The 21,904-nt window shown below is 44.4% G+C and overlaps 1 protein-coding gene across 2 annotated transcripts; it reads left to right on the top strand.

Moving 5' to 3' along the window:
* Positions 1 to 217: 217 nt before the first annotated feature.
* On the top strand, positions 218 to 17,000 carry MAD2L1 (mitotic arrest deficient 2 like 1). Of its 2 annotated transcripts, none has more exons than XM_040418390.1 (5): positions 218 to 346; positions 1,503 to 1,649; positions 9,539 to 9,659; positions 12,272 to 12,375; positions 15,592 to 17,000. In XM_040418390.1, the coding sequence occupies exons 1-5, from the start codon at positions 277 to 279 to the stop codon at positions 15,759 to 15,761; spliced, it is 612 nt and encodes a 203-aa protein (XP_040274324.1). In that variant the 5' UTR covers positions 218 to 276; the 3' UTR covers positions 15,762 to 17,000. The 2 variants fall into 2 exon arrangements, with proteins under 2 accessions (XP_040274324.1, XP_040274325.1); XM_040418391.1 differs by having other exon boundaries at positions 227 to 301.
* The last annotated feature ends 4,904 nt before the right edge of the window (positions 17,001 to 21,904 follow it).

Here is a 21,904-nt window from a genome sequence, read left to right as displayed (position 1 = left end):
TTGTGTACGGCAGAGAGTACACGAAGAAGATGACGCAGACACCACGGAAAATATAGCACTCTGTCGGACAAAACCTATCAAAGGGGGGGATTAGGCTTACCCTTACTAAAAATGGCCACCGAAGTACAAACCCTTACGTACGACGTGAACATGCACTAGGTTCCACGAGCCAATGGAAGCGCTCCTTCCCGTACGTGACGTGATTACATCTCTGCGGCGGCGGAAAGGCGCGCTTTCTTGAATACAGCCCAGGACCACTGGACGGGAGGCCCAGGAATGGCGGCTCAGTTGACCAAAGAAGGTATCACACTGAAGGGCAGCGCCGAGACCGTGTCCGAGTTCTTCTGTGAGTACACTGGCGGCGCCCCTGCTGTATGTGTGTGCGGCTCTGCTCAGCCAACGCCTTGGAAACTGAGGATTTCACATCTCAAGATGTGTCTCCTATTACTAGACTGTGCCACCCACCAAGTGAAGGAGAGCATGCTGCCCAAATTCAGCCACCCTCCATGCATTGACACCTGAGCGCCGACTCGGGGAGAGGTGGCGCGTCTGCTCTCCATCCACTGCTATGGATGCGCGCTCCCTCTCTCTGGTGGCCCCGTTCCGGAGATGGGCATGGGTCCCAGAGGTGGGACTTGCACCTATTTGACACATGGTGTATCCTTCTGATATTTTTGAACTGGTGACCCTATCCTCCAGGTAGGTCCTCAGTATCTGATCGGTGGGGGTGTGACAGCCGATCAGCTGTATGCCTGCTCCTTATGATGTCACCAGGGCTGAGCGAATTGACTTTGGATGATCTGGTGACCCTATCCTCCAGGTAGGTCCTCAGTATCTCTGATCGGTGGGGGTGTGACAGCTGATCAGCTGTATGCCTGCTCCTTATGATGTCACCAGGGCTGAGCGAATTGACTTTGGATGATCTGGTGACCCTATCCTCCAGGTAGGTCCTCAGTATCTCTGATCGGTGAGGGTGTGACAGCTGATCAGCTGTATGCCTGCTCCTTATGATGTCACCAGGGCTGAGCGAATTGACTTCGGATGATACTTCTGAAGTCGATTTGCAAAAAACTTTGTTGCAATACTGTACGGAGTTCCCGCTGCTTTACCGTATTAAAATGTATTGGCTCAGATGAGCTGAAGTCAGGAATTATTACTGTAAAAAACCTTGGTTCCAAACTCTGGTTCGGTTGCGAGGCTCATACCTAGATGTCACGTTCATCTGTCACATGGACTAGGTGCAGCTTGGCCCCATAGAAGAGAGTATGAGAACGAGCACAGCCGCTATACTATGTGCTGTGCTTGGTGAGCAGAGAGATGGCCGTGGTGTTGGTGTCTTCTTAAACAGCTGATCAGCGGGTGTTGGACCTCCAGGATCAGACACTGAGGATACGTCATCAGTTCAAAAATCCTGGAAAACCCCTTTAAGTGCATCCTCTGGTGTAAATGATGACACTAACCCATGTTTCATGCACATTGTAACAGTGACATTTTCTCCTCAGATTTTGGCATCAATAGTATTTTATATCAGCGGGGGATTTATCCGTCAGAGTCTTTTTCTCGCGCACAGAAGTATGGCCTCACCCTGCTTGTCTCTACAGACCCAGATCTTAAGAACTACTTGAACACAGTGGTGGAGCAGCTGAAAGGTACTGGTGTATGGCAGGAACCTACCCCATGGGGGTGTATGTGTTTGATCATCTTTGATTGTTCTTTACAAGAGGTTTCTAAAAAGATTTCCTTCACTGTCAGCCTGCTCCCAGATTGCATCGTGGAAAGGCCCGCTTGAGCATCCACACCAAAGGCGCATGTTTTAGGCTGCTTTCACACTAGCGTTAATATTTTCCGGTATTGAGATCTGTCATAGGGTCTCAATACCGGGGAAAAAAAACGCTTCTGTTTTGTCCCCACTGTCAATGGGAACAAAACAGAATGGAATGCCCCAAAATGCATTCCGTTCCGTTTGGTTGCGTTCTCACACCGGAGAGAAAATCGCAGCATTCTGCGGTTTTCTTTCCGTCATGGGATGCGGAGCAAGACTGATCTGTCATGACCCACAATGCAAGTCAATAAGGACAGATCTGTTTTCTCTGACACAACAGAAAATGGATCTGTCCTCCATTGACTTTCAATGGAGTTCATGACGGATCCGTCTTGGGTATGTAAAAGATAATACAACCGGATCCGTTCATAACTGATGCAGATGGTTGTATTATCAGTAATGGATCCAGATGCTGGTGCCGGAAGAAGATGGCGGCACACATTATCGCATGCTGGAGGCCTTGGTATTCGGATGCCTCGCATGGGGGTCGACTCTTCCTTGGAATGAGTCCTCCAGGAAGAGGAGGAGGAGGAGCAGTGCGGCGGCGGGGGTGGACCAAATGGGGCAAGTCCATTTATATGATGATGGCTGAGGTGGTCAGTTGTACATTATGGAGGTCCAGGTATCTGGAAAGCAGGAGGCCGGTACAAGTTACACTCCCTGCCCTGTTTGTCCAGCAAGATAGAGCGGACTATAGGAATCTGGTTCTCTCTTGCTCTATCTCTTAGCCTAAGGCTGAGTTCACACGGGCGAGTATTCCGCGCGGGTGCAATGCGGGAGGTGAATCTAGACCCATTCATTTCTATGGGGCTGTGCACATGAGCTGTGATTTTCACGCATCACTTATGCGTTGCGTGAAAATCGCAGCATGCTCTATACTGTGCGTTTTCCACGCAACGCAGGCCCCATAGAAGTGAATGGGGCTGCGTGAAAATCGCACCGCATCCGCACTTGCTTGCGATTTTCACGCACGGTTGCTAGGAGACGATCGGGATGGAGACCCGATCATTATTTTCCCTTATAACATGGTTATAACGGAAAATAATAGGATTCTGAATTCAGAATGCATAGTACAATAGCGCTGGAGGGGTTAAAAAAAATAATATAATAATAATTTAACTCTCCTTAATCCACTTGCTCACGCAGCCGGCATCGCTTCTGTCTTCATCTTAGCTGTGTGCAGGAAAAGGACCTGTGGAGACGTCACTCCGGTCATCACATGATCCATCACCATGGTAAAAGATCATGTGATGGATCATGTGATGACCGGAGTGATGTCACCACGGGTCCTTTTCCTGCACACAGCTAAGATGAAGACAGAAGAGATGCCGGGCTGCGCGAGCAAGTGGATTAAGGGGAGTTAAAAAATTTTAACCCCTCCAGCGCTATTTTACTATGCATTCTGTATTCAGAATGCTATTATTTTCCCTTATAACCATGTTATAAGGGGAAAATAATACAATCTACAGAACACTGGTACCCAAACCTGAACTTCTTCACAGAAGTTCGGGCTTGGGATCGAACATGCCGATTTTTCTCACGCGCATGTTCCCGCAACGCCCGTGTGAACTCAGCCTAAGAGGGAAAAGAAAGTCCCACAGGATACACAAAAGAAAACTGGGAAATGTGCGACCTGTCCTAAAAGGCTGCTGGGTGTTTCTGGAAGCTTAGATCTGCTGTTCCTTATGGGAGTTCAGCAGGATGGCGCCTGAAACAGTCAGCAGCTAGAAGGGGCTTTTTCTCCTCTCCTTACCAACGCTCCGTATGCAAGTGTTGGCAGAAGCTACATGACATTATTGGTGCTTGCTTTGGCAGCACATACTTCAGATTGGTCAGTAAGGCTACTTTCACACTTGCGGCAGAGTGATCCGGCAGACAGTTCCGTCCCCGGAGCTGCTTGCCGGATCCGGCAAAACGTATGCCAACTGATGGCATTTGTAAGACTGATCAGGATCCTGACCGTATTAGAAATGCATTGAAATGCCGGATCCGTCTTTCCGGTGTCATCCGGAAAAACTGATCCGGCATTTATTCTCCACATTTCTTTTGGTCTGCGCATGCGCAGACCGGAAGGACGGTTCAGGCATTCCGGTATTTTGAATGCATTCAGGCAAGTGTTCAGTTTTTTCGGCCGGAGATAAAACCGTAGCATGCTGTGGTTTTCTCTGTCCTGAACAGTCAAAGACTGAACTGAAGACATCCTGAACGGATTGCTCTCCATTCAGAATGCATCAGTTCTTTTCCGGTATTGAGCCCCTAGGACGGAACTCTATGCCGGAAAAGAAAAACTCTTGTTTTAATGAAGACTGAATTGAATTTAAAATTTCAATGGACAAGGTCCAAGACGAAGACTTAAGTCTTTAAGGTTTAGCAACCTGGCTTAATTATGTCTGACTGATTTCCTTATCTAGGAGAACTTTATACTAGCCTGACATGCCGCCTTATGGCCTCTGCCAGGAGTGCCGCCTCATAGCTTCTGTGCCTAGTTTGTTGTTTCTGTGCTTGCCTCTCTGCAGTGGCCTGCCGCCGCTTGCCTCCTACTGGTGCCCTGACACTTAAAAGTAACTAGGTAGAAGACTGGAGTTAAGTTAAAGCTATAGGGGTCCTAAGGTGAAGAACTCAGGGCCACAGAAAGATTAGAGAAAGCCTAGGGGAGATGATTGGTAGTTCAGTCTATGCACTCGAATACCAATTGGTGAGTGGAGTAGCCTACAGTGCCTATTCACGATCTACAGTTTAGCACAAAGCTGTATTGGGAGCCATATTCCTCCTTGCACAATGTGGACAATAATAATAGAAATGGTATTTAATTCAAGGAGTACAAGACATGTGTGTGTACCGGCCTTGAGACATAGGGTATAGTATGCTCTACACCTGGATATGAGTCAGCCTGAAGTTTTAAGGAACAACGTATGCCCAACTAAATTTTCTGTCTTAGGGTCCATTCACACGTCCGCAATTCTGTTCTGCATTTTGCGGACCCATTCATTTCTATAGGAGCACACTATGTGCTGTCCGGATCTGCACTTCCGGGTCCGCAATTCCGTTCCCAAATAAAATAGGAGATGTGCTCCACGCCGACCCTATTGAGCGCTCTAGACCATCAAGCCCAGTACTCTGGCCTGAGAAGTGGGGGACAGCTACCAAGAGGGTGAGAGAATTCCTCTATTTCTCCTGCATTGCTGATTGCATTATTTTTGGCTACTTATTATAGGTGCCTAAAATAAAAATAAAATAAAAAAACTACTGTAAAAAATAAGCACAGTGTTCTATTTGTAAAAGTATGCCGCCTGCTTCTCATCTGAAACCGATCTGTCAATCCTGCATTGAAATGTTAGTATTGGAAGAGTCTCAATCTAGGTCAAAAAGTATTAAGGCGCTGGTAAAATCAGAGGTTAGAGCTTCCCTTAAACCCCTAAAACGGCTCTTTCCTCAATCCGCATGTGGCACTAGACAGAATGTGGATTCTAATTCAGATATTTCAGATGAAGATAAATGGCATTTTGGTGCGTCTAGTGATGTGGGGAGCAATTCTTGTGAAGATGAACCAGGCAGAGCACTTTTTCCCACTGAAGATACGGAACCATCATTAAAAGCAGTGAGAGCGACAATGCAATTGGAGGATGTTAAGCAGCAGACATCCATTGCTGACCAGGTTTTTGAAGGATTGGCACCTAAAAAGCATAGTTTTTCCTGTTCATACAAATATGGAGGCCCTAATTAAAAAACAATGGAGGAATCCAGATCGTAAATTTTTGGTTCCTGATACAATTTTAAAAAAATCCTTTTGATGAACAAGCGTCTTCAGTCTCGGATAAAGCACCTAATGTAGATGCCCCAGCGGCAAAAATTGATAAAAGATCAGCACTTCCCTTTGATGACTTAGGGGTTCTTAGTGATCCCTTAGATAGGAAAGCAGACGCCTACCTTTAAAAAAGCCTAGGAATCTGCTTCTACTAGTTTTAGGCCAAGTATTGCTGCTTCCTGGGTATCTAGGTCTTTTAAAGCTATGGTTAGGACAACTGCAGTCACATATTAAAGATAAAACCCCTAGAGAGGAACTTCTGGCCTCCCTTCCAACATTTATAGAAGTGTCCGATTTGTTTGGCGGACGCTTCTTCTGATGCCGTTAGATTTTTCTGCTCGATCAGCGGCTTTATCTAACGCTGTTAGACGGCCCATCTGGCTTAAATCTTGGAAGGGTAACCAGGGTTCCAAAGTGAGGCTTTGTTCCCTACCATGTGAGGGTCAGAGAATATTTGAGTCTTCCTTGGATGACATTCTTGAAAAAGCATCAGACAGAAAAAAGGGATTTCCGGTGCCTCAGAAAATAAGTGGGTTCAGAAGGTCTAGAAATTTTCAAAGTAAACAGAGGTTCAGACACCCAGAAAAGAAAGATAGAGCTCCTAGAAAGTCAGGGTTTTTGTTCAGAGCCTCAAATTATTCCAAGGATACGCAGGATTGACGCCAGGTGGGGGAAAGACTCTCCAAGTTTTACCCGGCTTGGAAAGAAGTTACAAAAAAAGAAGTGGATCTTAGACCTCATTTTAAGAGGGTTTCAAATAGAATTCCTCGCACCATAGGAAGATAATTTTATATATATATATATATATATATATATATATATATATATATATATATATATATATATATAATAAAGAAAGAAAGACACCGCAGCACATCCGTTTGGTGAAAAAAGTGGGACCCTTTATTCACCTGTGCGACGTTTCGGTCCGCTTACTGGGACCATTCTCAAGCATGGTGCTTGAGAATGGTCCCAGTAAGCGGACCGAAACGTCGCACAGGTGAATAAAGGGTCCCACTTTTTTCACCAAACGGATGTGCTGCGGTGTCTTTCTTTATTCTATATTGTACACCTTGGTAAGGTGTTCACTGCCGCTGGCACCCACACCCGACCACCAGGAGTGCTGCCCTGATTTCTTTTTATATATATATATATATTTTATTTTTTATTTATTTTTTAATAACCAAGAATCCAAAAGAAGCAGAAAAATCTTTCATTTTGCAAAGGGAGTGTTTTTTTTTTTTTTTTTACTTCAGAAAGGGGCTGTAAGCTTGGTTTCCGAGAGGGGGGAAAGGAACCGGGTTCTATTCTTTTTTTTTTTTGTTTTTGTTTTTTTTTCGTGAACAGAAGGTGATGTTATTGGTAGACAAAATACAGGATCTCTTTCTCAGTTATGGGTGTTCCCTGAGACAGGCTATGTCAGTACTAGGTTTAATGACATCCACCATTCCGGCGGTAACCTATGCTCCGTTTCATTCAAGACCATTGCAGGAATACATTCTAAAGAACGTGGATGGTTCTCCCCTATCCTTGGACTAAAACTTTCATCTGAGTTCAGTAGCAAGGTTGTCATTACTATGGTGGACAATCCCAACGAATTTATCCAGGGGATGCCCTTGGGTGTCTCTGCATACGATAGCAATCACCACAGGGGGGGGGGGGGGGCACAAGAATAAGATCTGTTGACGTTATCCCTGTTGAAGAGGGAAAGACAATGCCCTGGACTTATGCTTAAAAAAAAAAAAAAGTTAAAGCAGGGAGAATGGTGCCTTCGCAACTCAATTTTCCAGCTCATAGTACAGAAGTGGGGTCTACCAACTAAAGATCTTTTTGCAACAAGGGAAAACAAAGAGGTCGGCAGATTTTTTATTTTTTCACTCAACAGAATGAACTTTCCGACAGGGATAGACTCATTAACCCAGTCATGGGATCAGGAGTTTTGATATGCCTTTCCTCCGTATTTACTCATTCCGTTAGTCCTGAAGAAAGTTATCCAGGAGAGGGCTTCTTTGATTTTAAAAGCTTCAAGATGGCCCAAAAGAGCTTGGTTCTCAATGTTACAAAACCTAGTGATGGAACCCCCATGGATGCTTCCAGTGTGGGACAACCTTCTGTATCAGGGTCCAGTTTTTCACCCCAGACCAGATCTTTTACAACTAGCAGCCTGGAAATTGAAAGTATAATATGGGCTAGGAGGGCCTTGTCAAATGAGGTAGTTTCCATTTGGCCAGTAGGAAAGAGGTCACGGCTGAAAAGTATGTTAAGATTTGTGATACATTCTCTAAATTTTTGGGAAGGTCTCCTGACCCCTTTTGCAAGCAGGCCTGGACAAGAATCTAAAGTACAACCCTAAAAGTCCAAGTAGCGGCACTGAGTCTTTTTCTACGATTTTAAACTAGCAGAGCATTCTTGGATAAAAAGTTTTCTATCAGCAGCCTCCAGATTATGGCGCTCTTAAAGACCTCTGTTTCCCCCATAGGATTTAAATGTAGTATTAACTGCCTTGACTCATTCACCATTTGAACCTATTAAGGAGATGCCAATCAAGATGCTCACTTTAAAAATGACTTTTTGTTAGCTATTACATCTGCTAGGTGAGTTTCTGAGATCCAGGCCCTTTCAGCCTTCCCTCCTTATACAAATATATTGCAAGATAGTCATTTTAAGGCCTTTACCTTTTTTTCTTGCCTAAGGTGATTTCTGACTTCCATAGAAACCAGGACATAATTCTACCTTTTTGTGTTAATCCCAATAATTCTAGAGAACAAATTTTTTATTGTCTAGACGTTAGAAGATGTTTAATTCCTTACCTGGAATCCACTAAGGATTGGATAATAGATGAAAATCTCCTGATCCAGTTTCAGGGATCTTGTAAGGGAAAGAGAACTTCCATAGCCTCGATTGCAAAATGGCTTAAGTTTGCCATATCTTGTGCTTATTCGGCGAGAGGTCTGCCCATTCCAGAGGGGTTTGGGGCCCACTCAACTAGGGCAGTAGCTACTACTTTGGCAGAGAGGGCAGAGGCTTCCTTATCTCAGATTTCCAGAGCGGCCACATGGCCTTTGCCCCATACTTTCTTAAAAGACTACAGGTTGCATCTGGACTCTGATGCTGCCTTTGGGAGGAAGGTACTGCAAGCTGTGGTCCCCCCCCCCCCCCCGCCCCCATGATTTTAAGTTCATGGTTTAGTCTGCATGGGTGCTGTCAGGGGTGAGGGGGAAACATAAATTGCTTACAGGTAATTGTTTTTCTTGAAACCCATGACAGCACCCCAAAATTTTCCCAACCCTCTTTTTTTCTTTAACAGGGCTTATTCTTGAAGTTATATCCCAGTTTAGTTAGGGAAAGAGTGTACCATATTGGTTCCCTGGCTGGGGTCCATCTTTTTTTTTTTTTTTGTTTTATCACGTCTCCGGATGGTCTTTTCCTTGCAAATCGCTGAGGTGTAGTGGGGGTGCGAACATTTTATATCCTCAGGTTTCCTGTCACGCATGGGTGCTGTCATGGGTTTCAAGAAAAACAATTACCGATAAGCAATTTGTTTTCTAGCCATTTGCACGGGTCCTCCACCAATGTCACATCGTAATATATATATATATATATATATTTTTTTTTTTTGGCACTGAAAAATGTAACTGGAAATGCATAGTTTATTCTGAAACCTAGAACTAGATTCCGATGTGAAAGGCAATTTTGTGACAGTAATTTCTCCACATTTATTCGCCAGCTGGTACAAAAGGCTGTGGGGCTGTAGCGGTGCCTTGTAGATTTTTAATGCCTTGCAGGCTGTCCTGTGCCATCGGGGCTTCAGGGGGCACACATCCTCATGTATTAATGTTCATATATGTTGAGTCCATGCTTGGTATGTTTATTCTGTTCTAATCTAGTTCTGCTTTTATTTGTCATTTCAGATTGGCTGTACAAATGTCAGGTCCAGAAACTAGTGGTGGTGATTTCAAGCATCGACGGCAATGAAGTTCTTGAGCGCTGGCAGTTTGATATAGAATGTGATAAAACTGTGAAAGATGACAGGTAACTTATGAGATGTCATGAAAATCCTGGGCACAGAAAGATAATGCATAGAAGCTCACATACTGGAACGAAAAATTGCTTGTTCAAATGCAGAGAAGGTTTAAAAGGGGTTGCCCCTTCCCGTTTCTGCTTGTTCTGCAATGTTTCTGTAGTTCTCATTCATTGCAATTTTGGTAAGGCCGGCACTTAGTCCAACCTTGCTATGGAGACTGCAAAATCAGCAAATTCTAGATTTCAGGTGAGATGGGCAGCTCCGAGAGACTTTTTAACTTAAAAAAGCCAAGTCAGTATGCCAAATATGGAGGGAGGTGATTAACTTTAATGCTGTGTAAGCCGTCATTTTATAGGCTATTGCACAGATTATTGTTGGTTTTTGCAGGAAAGCTTTACCCCCACTGATTAACGCTAACACATTGGTTGTCTAGAGTGATGGATCTTCCTTGCTTAGGCGGTGCAAGCTTGTTTCTCCTTTGGTTTTAGTAGTTACGAATACAGCGTGGACCTGAGATGCTTTGTGAGCCACCTCCTGCAGCCTTAGCAACTCTTCTGCACCCAGTGATCAAGCCAATGGGATGACAGAGGAAACCTACTCCTGTCAAACCACTTGTGTCATGATTTAATAGCAACCTTGACCACTAAGAGCATTAAAAAGTTGCATTTGGAGTATTCTCTGATCTCGGCCATTTCAGCAGTATCTTAACAGGTGGTTAAAACTGGACTGCTTGGTGATAGAGCAGAAACAGGTTACTTTACAAGAATGTACTCCAGCTAGAAGCCTTAATCACTCATCAACTGGATAGGTGATAACTGCTAGGTGGGGTGGCTGTCCAGTGTATGGGACCAAGGCAGTAGCTAGGAGGAATTTGAATGGAAAGGCGGTCAAGCATATCCCATACACTCCATTCAAAGTCTGTGGCACTGACTGAAACAGGGCACAGCTGAATCCGGTGGATAGGTGCTAAATGCTATTGGCTGGAATATAACTTGAAGAAATGCATTGATCATTACTTGCTTTTATCTGGTTGTTCTCACTTCAAATACTTCTGTTCCTCACTGTATATTTAAACACCCTGCGATTTTGCAAGTTCTCCCACTTAGAAATCATGATGTGGTCTGAAATTCACATTGTAGGTGCATTCCCACTCAGAGATAGAATTCAGAAAATCATTGTATGATTTTTAAAGAATTTTTGTCTTGCACTGCTGAACATAAGTATTTGAACACCTGAGAAACAGCAAGAATTCTGGCTCTGAAAGACCTGTTACTGTGCCTTTTAAAAAGTCCACCTCTATTCCACTCATTAATCTAACTTAGTAGCACCTGTCTGAGCTCTTTAAAGACCCCTGTCCACCCCACTCAGACGCTAACTACTACCATGGGCAAGACCAAAGAGCTGTCAAGACACCAGAGACAAAATTGTGGACCTCTACAAGGCTGGAAAGGGCTACAGGGCAATTGCCAAGCAGCTTGGTGAAAATAGATCAACTGTCGGAGCAATTGTTAGAAAATGGATGAGGCTAAAGACTACTGTCAGTATCCCTCGGACTGGGGCTCCATGCAAGATATCACCTCGTGGGGTATCGCTGATAAGAAAGGTGGGGAATCAGCCCAGAACTACAAGGGAGGAGCTGGTCAATGACATGAAGAGAGCTGGGACCACAGTTTCAAAGGTCACTGTCGGTAGAACACTACGCCGTCATGGTTTCAAATCATGTATTGCAAGGAAGGTTCCCCTGCTTAAGTCATCACATATCCAGTCCCATCTGAAGTTTGCCAATGACCATCTGGATGATCCAGAGGAGGTATGGGAGAAAGCCATGTGGTCAGATGAGACCAAAGTAGAACTTTTTGGTCTAAACTTCACTGGTTGTGTTTGGAGGAAAAAGGATGAGTTGCATCCCAAGAACACCATCCGTACTGTGAAGCATGGGGGTGGTAACATCATGCTTTAGGGGTGCTTTTCTGCAAAGGGAACATCACGACTGCACTGTATTAAGGAGAGGATGAATGGGGCCATTTATTGTGAGATTTTGAGCAACAACCTCCTTCCCTCAGTCAGAGCATTGAAGATGGGTCATGGTTGGGTCTTCCAACATGACAACAACCCGAAGCACACAGCCAGGATATCCAAGGAGCGGCTCTGTAAGAAGCATATCAAGGTTCTGGAGAGGCCTAGCCAGTCTCCAGACCTAAATCCAATAGAACATCTTTGGAGGGAGCTGAAACTCTGTTACTCAGCGACAGCCCCAAAACCTGACAGATTTAGGGGAGATCTGTGTGGAGGAGTGGGCCAAAACCCCTGTTGCAGTGTGTGCAAACCTTGTCAAGAACTACAGGAAACGTTTGACCTCTGTAATTGCAAACAAAGGCTTCTGTACCAAATATTAACACAGATTTTCTCAGGTGTTCAGATACTGATGTTCAGCAGTGCAAGACAAATACATTCTTTAAAAATCATACAAATGATTTCCTTTTTTTAAATTTTTTATTCTGTCTGAGTGGGAATGCACATACAATGTGAATTTCAGACCCCTCCATGAAGTGGGAGAACTTGCAAAATCGCAGGGTGTTCAAGTACTTCTGTTCCTCACTGTACATTATATTTCTTTCAGCATTGTTAGAGACAAGTCTCCGAAAGTTATTCAGGAAGAAATCCGATCAGTCATCAGACAAATCACAGCCACAGTAACGTTTCTTCCACTGCTGGAGACTGCGTGTAAGTAGTGTATAAGGCACTGTTTTATTGATCCTTTCTCCCAAAGAAGACCTGAAAGAGGTTTCAGGTCTCCTTTGGGAGAAAGGATCAATAAAACACCTACAATTTTTTAACCTGTTCACCACATAAATAAATGGGTTGCTGAGCTAGTCACAATGACATCCCAATCCTGTGCAGTGGCAAGGAACAGAAATCAGTTCTGTCACTGAAAACCCCTGTCAACGGTGCAACTATTACCCTTTTCAGCCCCGGAGGTTTTTTATTTTTTGTTTTCCGTTTTGCGCTCCCTGCCTTTCCAGAGCCATAAATGTGGGAAGCGGAAAAAAATTCCAAATGGGGTGAAATTGCAAAGAAAAAAAAACAGCAATTCCACCACAGTTTTACTGTTTTTCTTTTATTTATGGCGTTCGATGTACGATAAAACTGACCGGTTAATTTTATTCTACTGGTCAGTATGAATCCGGTGATACCTTTTTATATGTATAGTTTTTCTTGCGTTTTGATAGTGATAAGAAAATTTTTTTTTTTTTTGTCGCCATATTTTGACCCCCCCCCCCCCCCCCCCCATTACTTTTTTGTGTTTACCTGTACAGAGCTGTATGGGGGCTAATTTTTTGCGGGGAGACCTGAACTTTTCATTGATACCATTCGGGACGACGACGACTTTTTGGTCACTTTATTTTTTGTAGAAAATGAAGCAACCAAAAACTGCAAATCTGCTATTTGGATGCTTTTTCCCTTTTTGCTGTATGGGGAATATATTTTTATACTACGGGCGTTTTCGCACATTGCGACACCCATGATGTGTATTTTTTTTTGTTTTTATTTTGGGAAAAGGGGGGTGATTTTAGAGTTTGTTTTTTTAATTTTTTTTACACTTTTTTTATACATTCAATCATCCGATTCCTATTATCATAGACTCCAATGCACTAGCAGTGGAATCTATTATGATTTCACTACTTTCCTATGTAACCCTATTACAGGCAAGGGCTCCATAGGAAATACTATGCAGCAGCCTCATGTCATTCATAGACGGGCTGCTGCACACAAGCTCCGGCTCCTCCGATCGCCATACTGGGGGAGCCGGAGCACCACCGAAAGCAAGCGCTACGGAGTGCTTCCGTGGAGTTTCTTTGTGCATCCGCACCTCAAAAAAAAAATAAACTTGTTCTATTTTTATTTTTTGCGGTGCAGACAGGTGAATGGTCTTGATCCGTTGCGGCAGCCGCACGGATGGTGTCCGTGCATTGGGGAGCGCAAATTGCAGTCCACAATGCATGGAACAGCCGACCCCCAACAGTTGTGTGCAAGAGGCCTAAAGCTAAGGGTGGGAGATCCATGTAAAGTTCAAGTAGTGTTTTTTTTTTTTTTTTGCCACCATGGTGATGACATACATTACATAATGTACACATCCAATATCACTACTCATGGAGGAGTTGGAGGATTATTTTTTTTTTGGGCTAAATATGATTGAACAAAAGTACCTATTTATTCAATAAGGGCGAAATGTGTCTAAAAAAAAAAAATATATATTCTGCCTTGTTAGTAAAGTGTGATTAAACGCCACAGGCTGCCATAAGAGGATGTCTTATGGCTCTTTCACACTTGCGTTCTTTTCTTCCGGCATAGTTCCGTCGTCGGTGCTCTATGCCGGAAGAATCCTGATCAGTTTTATCCTAATGCATTCTGAATGGAGAGAAATCCGTTCAGGATGTCTTCAGTTCCGGACCGGAACGTTTTTTGGCCAGAGAAAATACCGCAGCATGCTGCGCTTTTTGCTCCGGCCAAAAATCCTGAACACTTGCCGCAAGGCCGGATCCAATGCCCATTGAAAGGCATTAATCCAGATCCGGCCTTAAGCTAAACGTCGTTTCGGCGCATTGCCGGATCCGACGTTTAGCTTTTTCTGAATGGTTACCATGGCTGCAAGGACGCTAAAGTCCTGGCAGCCATGGTAAAGTGTAGTGGGGAGCAGTATACTTACCGTCCGTGCGGCTCCCCGGGCGCTCCAGAGTGACGTCAGGGCGCCCCACGCGCATGGGTGACGTGATCACATGGATCACATCATCCATGCGCATGGGGCGCTCTGACGTCATTCTGGAGCGCCCCGGGAGCCGCACGGACTGTAAGTATACCGCTCCCCCGCTCCCCGCTCCTACTATGGCAACCAGGACTTTAATAGCGTCCTGGCTGCCATAGTAACACTGAACGCATTTTGAAGACGGATCCGTCTTCAAATGCTTTCAGTTCACTTGCGTTTTTCCGGATCCGGCGGGCACCTCCGGCAAATGGAGTGCACGCCGGATCCGAACAACGCAAGTGTGAAAGAGCCCTAACTGACTTGGACTACCTTCACGTATGCGTTTTGGTTTCAAGTTTTGAGATCCGGCAGAGGACCAAAATGGTTGCATCCGTTCTGTTGGGATGCGGTTGTGTGACATAAAAAAGGAAGAAACCGTATCTGTCACCAAATACATTGAAAGCAAAGGGTGACGGATCCGTTTAGCATTCCAAAAAAACGGGTTTGACGCTATTGACATTGTTTTCAGTGACATTTTTTCAATGACTGGACACAAAACAGCTGCTTCAGCAGTTGTCTAGTCACAAGATGCAATACTGACTGAACAAAATGCATCCTCTTTCTATTCAGAATGCATGGGGACAAAACGGAACAGTTTTGGCCCAGTTTTACGATTCTCTGCAGGAGTGCCAAAACAGATGGCAAAGTAGCCTTAGTTCTTTTCCTTGCCTGTACAGTCACTGGACAATGGTACAATGTAAGGGCTCATGCCCACAAACATAAGGGCTCCGTGCCTGTTCTGCAGACCGCAAATTGCAGACTGCAATGCTTGGGCACCGACCGTGGGGCAGCCTCATGCAGATAGCGGACCCTTTCACTTGAATGGGGTCCGCACCACAAAAAGTAGTGCATCCTCTACTATTTTGAGGTATGGAGGCACAGCCAGAAACACCAAGAAAGCACTCCTGATTTGCCGTTATGCGGAATGCACACGGCTGGTGACCCGTGTATTGCGGAACCGCTGTATGTGGTCCGCAGCACCGGAGCCATTAGAGAGGAACCCTGTGGGAACACTGCTATTGGGCTCAGATGCTGTAGTGCTGTGGCTCCCTGTATACCCACTATACATTTCTGTGATATTATTATTATTTTTTTCTATGATACTTAATGAATCTTGTTCACTTTTCTTGATCCAGGTGCTTTTGACTTGCTGATCTATACAGATAAAGACTCGGAAGTGCCCGAGAAGTGGGAGGAATCTGGACCTCAGTTTGTTTCCAACTCTGAAGAAGTTCGGCTTCGCTCCTTCACCACTACAATCCATAAAGTCAACAGCATGGTGGCATATAAAAAAATAGACTGTTAATAGTGGATTATATTTTTACTGTTCTTTCTCTTTTCTACTCTGGTAGTATTGATCCGATTTCTAATGCAGTTTTTAAGGTGATGTATGTGGTTATTTTTTGTTTTTTTTTAGTGGCCACCTCATTACGTGTCTTTTGATGCTCTGTAGAGGACTTGGTCCTTCCACACCCTACTGCATTAGCTTAAGCTGAGATATATTGAGGGGAGCTTTTTACTTAGTCGCTTTAGATGGAACTTAACCAGTTCACTTTCTTAGAGTAACGGGCTCTGCCACCGCACCCTTAAGTATTCTAGTTCCGTGGGCTCCATATTCATTTTAGGGGATCATGAGTTTGTGATACAGTGCATCGGTCCTATGCTTGTGAAGGTACACTGTGATGCTATGAACATGAGTATATTTGTTTAGCAGCTCCACTGCTGACAGACTCGTCCTAGTCATGCCAGTTCTTCAAGAGGGCAGAATCTGCTAACGTGCCCCCTTTCAGGCACCAAACAGAGGTACATTACAACCTCAACAATTATTGCATGCACTAGCTTCATTTTCTTGCTGTAACAGACAGTTTTGTATTTGGTTTTTAATGGGTGGACTTAACAATTTGGTCTCGGGAACATATTCCGGCAGTAAGCTCCTGTTGACAGATTGAAGTGTCCTTTGCAGGACCTGAATGGTTTTCTACCCATTTTATTATTCTTATTTTATACAAGTACCAGCTCTGGTCTGTTATACATTCTAAAGCCCATTTACTTGCATTGCACTGTACTTTGACGATTTTGATGCAGAATCTGCACCCAATATGTCCCGTATGACTGACAAAAAGACTGCAGAAGATATATCCTTATCAGTTTCATGAATGCTTTATTCTGCCGAAATGCATTTTTCCAATCTCTGGAAGTTCAGAGAAGGACTGGAGCTGCATTTTGTTGTTTGATTGCCAGTCCACTCATTCAGGGAACTTGGGGCCCCTGTTCTCATCAACAGTCATGGCTCCAGGAGTTGGGCACCCGCTGATCAGATACTTATTCCCTATCCTGTGGATAGAGGATGTGTCTTGAGACAACTCATTTAAGTAAGTATTTCTTAGACCACAGCTATATATCCTTTGTATTAAGTCTTATATCCATTGAGACTTCCATGCAACATGCATATGCAGACATTGGGTTGGAAAAAAAAGCAAGCGTTACAAGGATTTTGGTCCTAAGTGAGTAAAATCTTGGAAAAACTGCAATCCTCTGTCAGCTCTAAAATCCTAGCCGTTTGTGTTGCAGTAATGCTGCAATGTTATTGAGACTCCCAGGTGACCAAAAGTCTCCACGTAGCTCCAGTCTGAGGACGGCCATTCATATAAGATAGCTGTCAGATGAAAGAGCATTCAACCAACAGCTATCACTCCTGATCTGCCTCATACACTCACCTGCTTGGAGAAAGAGGCTGATGCAAGATTCAACTGAAAGTGGCTTTTCTTGCTGAGAACAAAAGGATCATGCGGTTGAAATTCAACTGCCTGATCTTTATTCCCACTGACATTTGCCATAGCGGGAGAGTCTGGAGGCCCCAATACACATTAAGTCGTTTTTTCTGGCCTGGTATGGATATGATCACCTGCGCTGCTACAGCCAAAAACTGACTTCAGCAGTAACGAGTTATCACCGCTGAAGCCACTCAGTAGCTGCAGCGGCTCACGAAGTCTTGTCCATACCTGGCCTTAAGAGAACAATCTGGGGACTAGAAGATGGAGGAATGGGAGCCAGCACACAGGACCAGAGAACAGGTAATTGTGAGTCTTTCAGTTGGTGAAGCAGGCTAGGGCCTTCAGTTAATAAATTATTCCTGACAATAACCCTTAAAGGGAACCTGTCACCTGGATTTAGGGTATAGAGCTGAGGACATGGGCTGCTAGATCCCTGCAAGCACAGCCACAATATCCAGTCCCCATAGCTCTCTGTGCTTTTGTGTAAAAGAAAAAAAAATGTTTCCGGAGCCCAGCCACATCCATGGTGAAGGAGCCCAGCACCACCCCGCATACTCCGAATCTCCTCCTTGCTCCCCGACGTCACAAAGCTAGAGCGCCGTAATCTTGCGATGTGCTGGCTAGGGCATGTGCAGGGAACACTATGCAGACACTGCTCATGCTCTAGCTCGCGCATCGCGAAATTACGGTGCTCTAGCTTTGTGACGTGGAGGAGCAAGGAGGAGATTTGGAGTATGCGGGGTGGTGCTGGGCTCCTTCACAGTGGGTGTGGCTGGGCTCCAGAAACATTAGTAGCCTCATTTACATACATATAAAATCGTTTTTTAGACACAAAAGCACAGAGCTATGGGGACTGGATATTGTGGATGTGCTTGCGGGGATCTAGCAGCCCATGTCCTCAGCTCTATACCCAAAATCCAGGTGACAGATTCCCTTTAAAGAGGTCGTCCAGGATTCACGAAACAGGACTGCTTTATTCCAAAAACAGCCCCACACGTCCATGGGTTGTGCATGGTATTGCTGCTCAGCTCCATTAAAGTGAATAGGGGTAAGCTGTAATACCCCACACAGCCTGTGGAGAGCTGTGGTGCTCTTTGGAATCTTTTTCTAATCCTGGACAACCCCTTTAAAGACTGCCCACTGTGAGACTACTGTATTACAGCGAATACCTTCTTCCTGCCCTTTAGACACATCTTGCAGGTTTTCTAAGGGTCATATTAGGGTGATTTTATACTCTATAATTTATACTAATGTTTTATGTGGCTTTAGACCATTAGACTGTGATTTACTGATTTGGAATTAACACAGCATATGATTCTGAAATGTCCGCCAATTATATTTGTGAATATTTTATTTATATGTTTGCAAGCATTGACTTGGCTCCGCACATTCACTTGTCCTGTCAATCTCAATGTGTTTCTGAACAGTTTTTATGGAAATAATAAAGTATGAGCATTGTTTCTTTACAGTTTGCTTTAATGTTTCCTCACATAGAAACATAGAATGTGTCGGCAGATGAGAACCATTTGGCCCATCTAGTCTGCCCAATATACGAATACTATGAATAGCCCTTGGCCCTATCTTATATGAAGGATGGCCTTATGCCTATCCCATGCATGCTTAAACTCCTTCACTGTATTTGCAGCTACCACTTCTGCAGGAAGGCTATTCCATGCATCCACTACTCTCTCAGTAAGGTAATACTTCCTGATATTACTTTTAAACCTTTGCCCCTCTAATTTAAAACTGTCCTCTTGTAGCAGTTTTTCTTCTTTTAAATATTCTCTCCTCTTTTACCTTGTTGATTCCCTTTATGTATTTAAAAGTTTCTATCATATCCCCTCTGTCTCGTCTTTCTTCCAAGCTATACATGTTAAGGTCCTCTAATCTTTCCTGGTAAGTTTTATTCTGCAATCCACAATAACGGTCGTGTGCATGAGGCCTTAGGCGAAGCAAAAAAAAGGTAGAGACCACTGTGGTACTCAGCAGAAGTGGCCAAAATCATTAAAAACAAAAAGATAGCATTTAGTAATTATAAAACTAAAACGAGGATGACAGAAATTTATAAGATTAGGCAGAGAAAGGCCAAGCAACTTATAAGAGCTTCTAAAGCACAGGCAGAAGAGAAATTAATTCAGTCAGTGAAAAAAGGTGATAAGACATTCTTCAGATACATAAATGAATAAAGGAAACTAAAAAACAAGGAATTACCAAATTAAAAACGAAAGGAAGGTATATGGAAGAAGATAAAGAACTAGCTGACTGCCTCAATGAATACTTCTGTTCAGTTTTTACAAAGTAAAATTAAGGAAAAGGACCTCAGTTATGGAGGAAGACTAGTGAATCTTTTGATGCATGTGTCTTTACAGCTGTCTAAAATTAATACAAATAAGTCACAGGGGCCTGATGGGATACACCCAAAGCTATTAAGAGCTTAGCAGTGAACTAGCAAAACCATTAACAGATTTATTTAACCAATCACTGGTAACAGGAGTCATCCCAAAAGATTTGAAATTGGCAAATGTTGTGCCCATTCACAAGAAAGGTAGTAGGGAGGAATCTGGCAACTATAGGCCAGTAAGCCTGACCTCAATAGTGGGGAAATTAATGGAAACCATTAGGGGTGCACTGAAATTCCAGCGGCTGAAAATGGGCCTAATCCATTTCGGCCGATATTGGTACATATCGGCAGAAAATATGGGGTGTGGGATTTGTCACCCGCGCCGGGCGGGCGGTTTACTTTAAGTCACTGCATCTTTATTTTACCTTACAATCGTGACGCTCCAGTAACAACTCTGCAGGCAGAGCGGAGGGCGGCGTAACGTCACTTACTCACGTGACGCGCCTGCTCCGCCTCCTTCATTCATAAAGTGGGTGGAGCAGGTGCGTCACGTGAGTAAGTGACGTTACGCCGCTCTGCCTGCAGAGTTGTTACTGGAGCGTCACGATTGTAAGGTAAAATAAAGATGCAGTGAGTGATTAGTCTGCTGTGAGCAGCAGGGCCGGGGCTGTTATTGGTAGGGGGATCGGTCTATGGCACTGTTATGGGGAAAGGGATCTGTGCACTGTTATGGGGAAAGGGATCTGTGCACTGTTATGGGGAAAGGGATCTGTGCACTGTTATGCCCATAACAGTGCACATATCCCCCCCTCCATAACAGCGCCACCCACAGATGAATTTCATTCATGAAAAAGAATTATTAATAAAATCATAAAAAAAAAAAAAGTATTTTAAAAGTATTTGGGCAAAAAGGCAGTTTCGGTCAAGGGCATCCTGAATTTTCGGTTTCGGACCAGAATTTTCATTTCGGTGCACCCCTAGAAACCATACTTAAGGAGAGGATTGTGGAACATCTAAAATCCCATGGATTGAAAGATGAAAAACAGCATGGGTTTACTTCAGGGAGATCATGTCAAACTAATCTTATTGATTTTTTTTGATTGGGTGACTAAAATAATACACTGCTCAAAAAAATAAAGGGAACACTTAAACAACACAAGCGTAGTGTCCAGAGCATGGAGGCGCTACCAAGAGACAGGCCAGTACATCAGGAGACGTGGAGGAGGCCGTAGGAGGGCAACAACCCAGCAGCAGGACCGCTACCTCCGCCTTTGTGCAAGGAGAAACAGGAGGAGCACTGCCAGAGCCCTGCAAAATGACCTCCAGCAGGCCACAAATGTGCATGTGTCTGCTTAAACGGTCATAAACAGACTCCATGAGGGCCCAACGTCCACAGGTGGGGGTTGTGCTTACAGCCCAACACCGTGCAGGATGTTTGGCATTTGCCAGAGAACACCAAGATTGGCAAATTCGCCACTGGCGCCCTGTGCTCTTCACAGATGAAAGCAGGTTCACACTGAGCACATTTGACAGACGTGACAGAGTCTTGAGACGCCGTGAAGAACGTTCTGCTGACTGCAACATCCTCCAGCATGACCGGTTTGGCATTGGGTCAGTAATGGTCTGGGGTGGTATTTCTTTGGAGGGCCGCACAGCCCTCCATGTGCTCGCCAGAGGTAGCCTGACTGCCATTAGGTACCGAGATGAGATCCTCAGACCCCTTGTGAGACCATATGCTGGTGCGGTTGGCCCTGGGTTCCTCCTAATGCAAGTCAATGCTAGACCTCATGTGGCTGGAGTGTGTCAGCAGTTCCTGCAAGACGAAGGCATTGATGCTATGGACTGGCCCGCCCGTTCCCCAGACCTGAATCCAATTGAGCACATCTGGGACATCATGTCTCGCTCTATCCACCAACGTCACGTTGCACCACAGACTGTCCAGGAGTTGGCAGATGCTTTAGTCCAGGTCTGGGAGGAGATCCCTCAGGAGACTGTCCGCCACCTCATCAGGAGCATGCACAGGCGTTGTAGGGAGGTCATACAGGCACGTGGAGGCACACACACTACCGAGCCTCATTTTGACTTGTTTTAAGGACATTACATCAAAGTTGGATCAGCCTGTAGTGTGTTTTTCCACTTTAATTTTGAGTGTGACTCCAAATCCAGACCTCCATGGGTTGAAAAATTTGATTTCCATTTTTTAATTTTTGTGTGATTTTGTTGTCAGCACATTCAACTATGTAAAGAACAAAGTATTTCAGAAGAATATTTAATTAATTCAGATCTAGGATGTGTTCTTTTTGTGTTCCCTTTATTTTTTTGAGCAGTGTAGAT

Source organism: Bufo bufo, chromosome 2 (assembly GCF_905171765.1).
Source record: "Bufo bufo chromosome 2, aBufBuf1.1, whole genome shotgun sequence".
NCBI lineage: Eukaryota > Metazoa > Chordata > Amphibia > Anura > Bufonidae > Bufo > Bufo bufo.
Note: the sequence above shows the minus strand (reverse complement) of the source record. Positions and strands in the feature narration are given on the sequence as shown.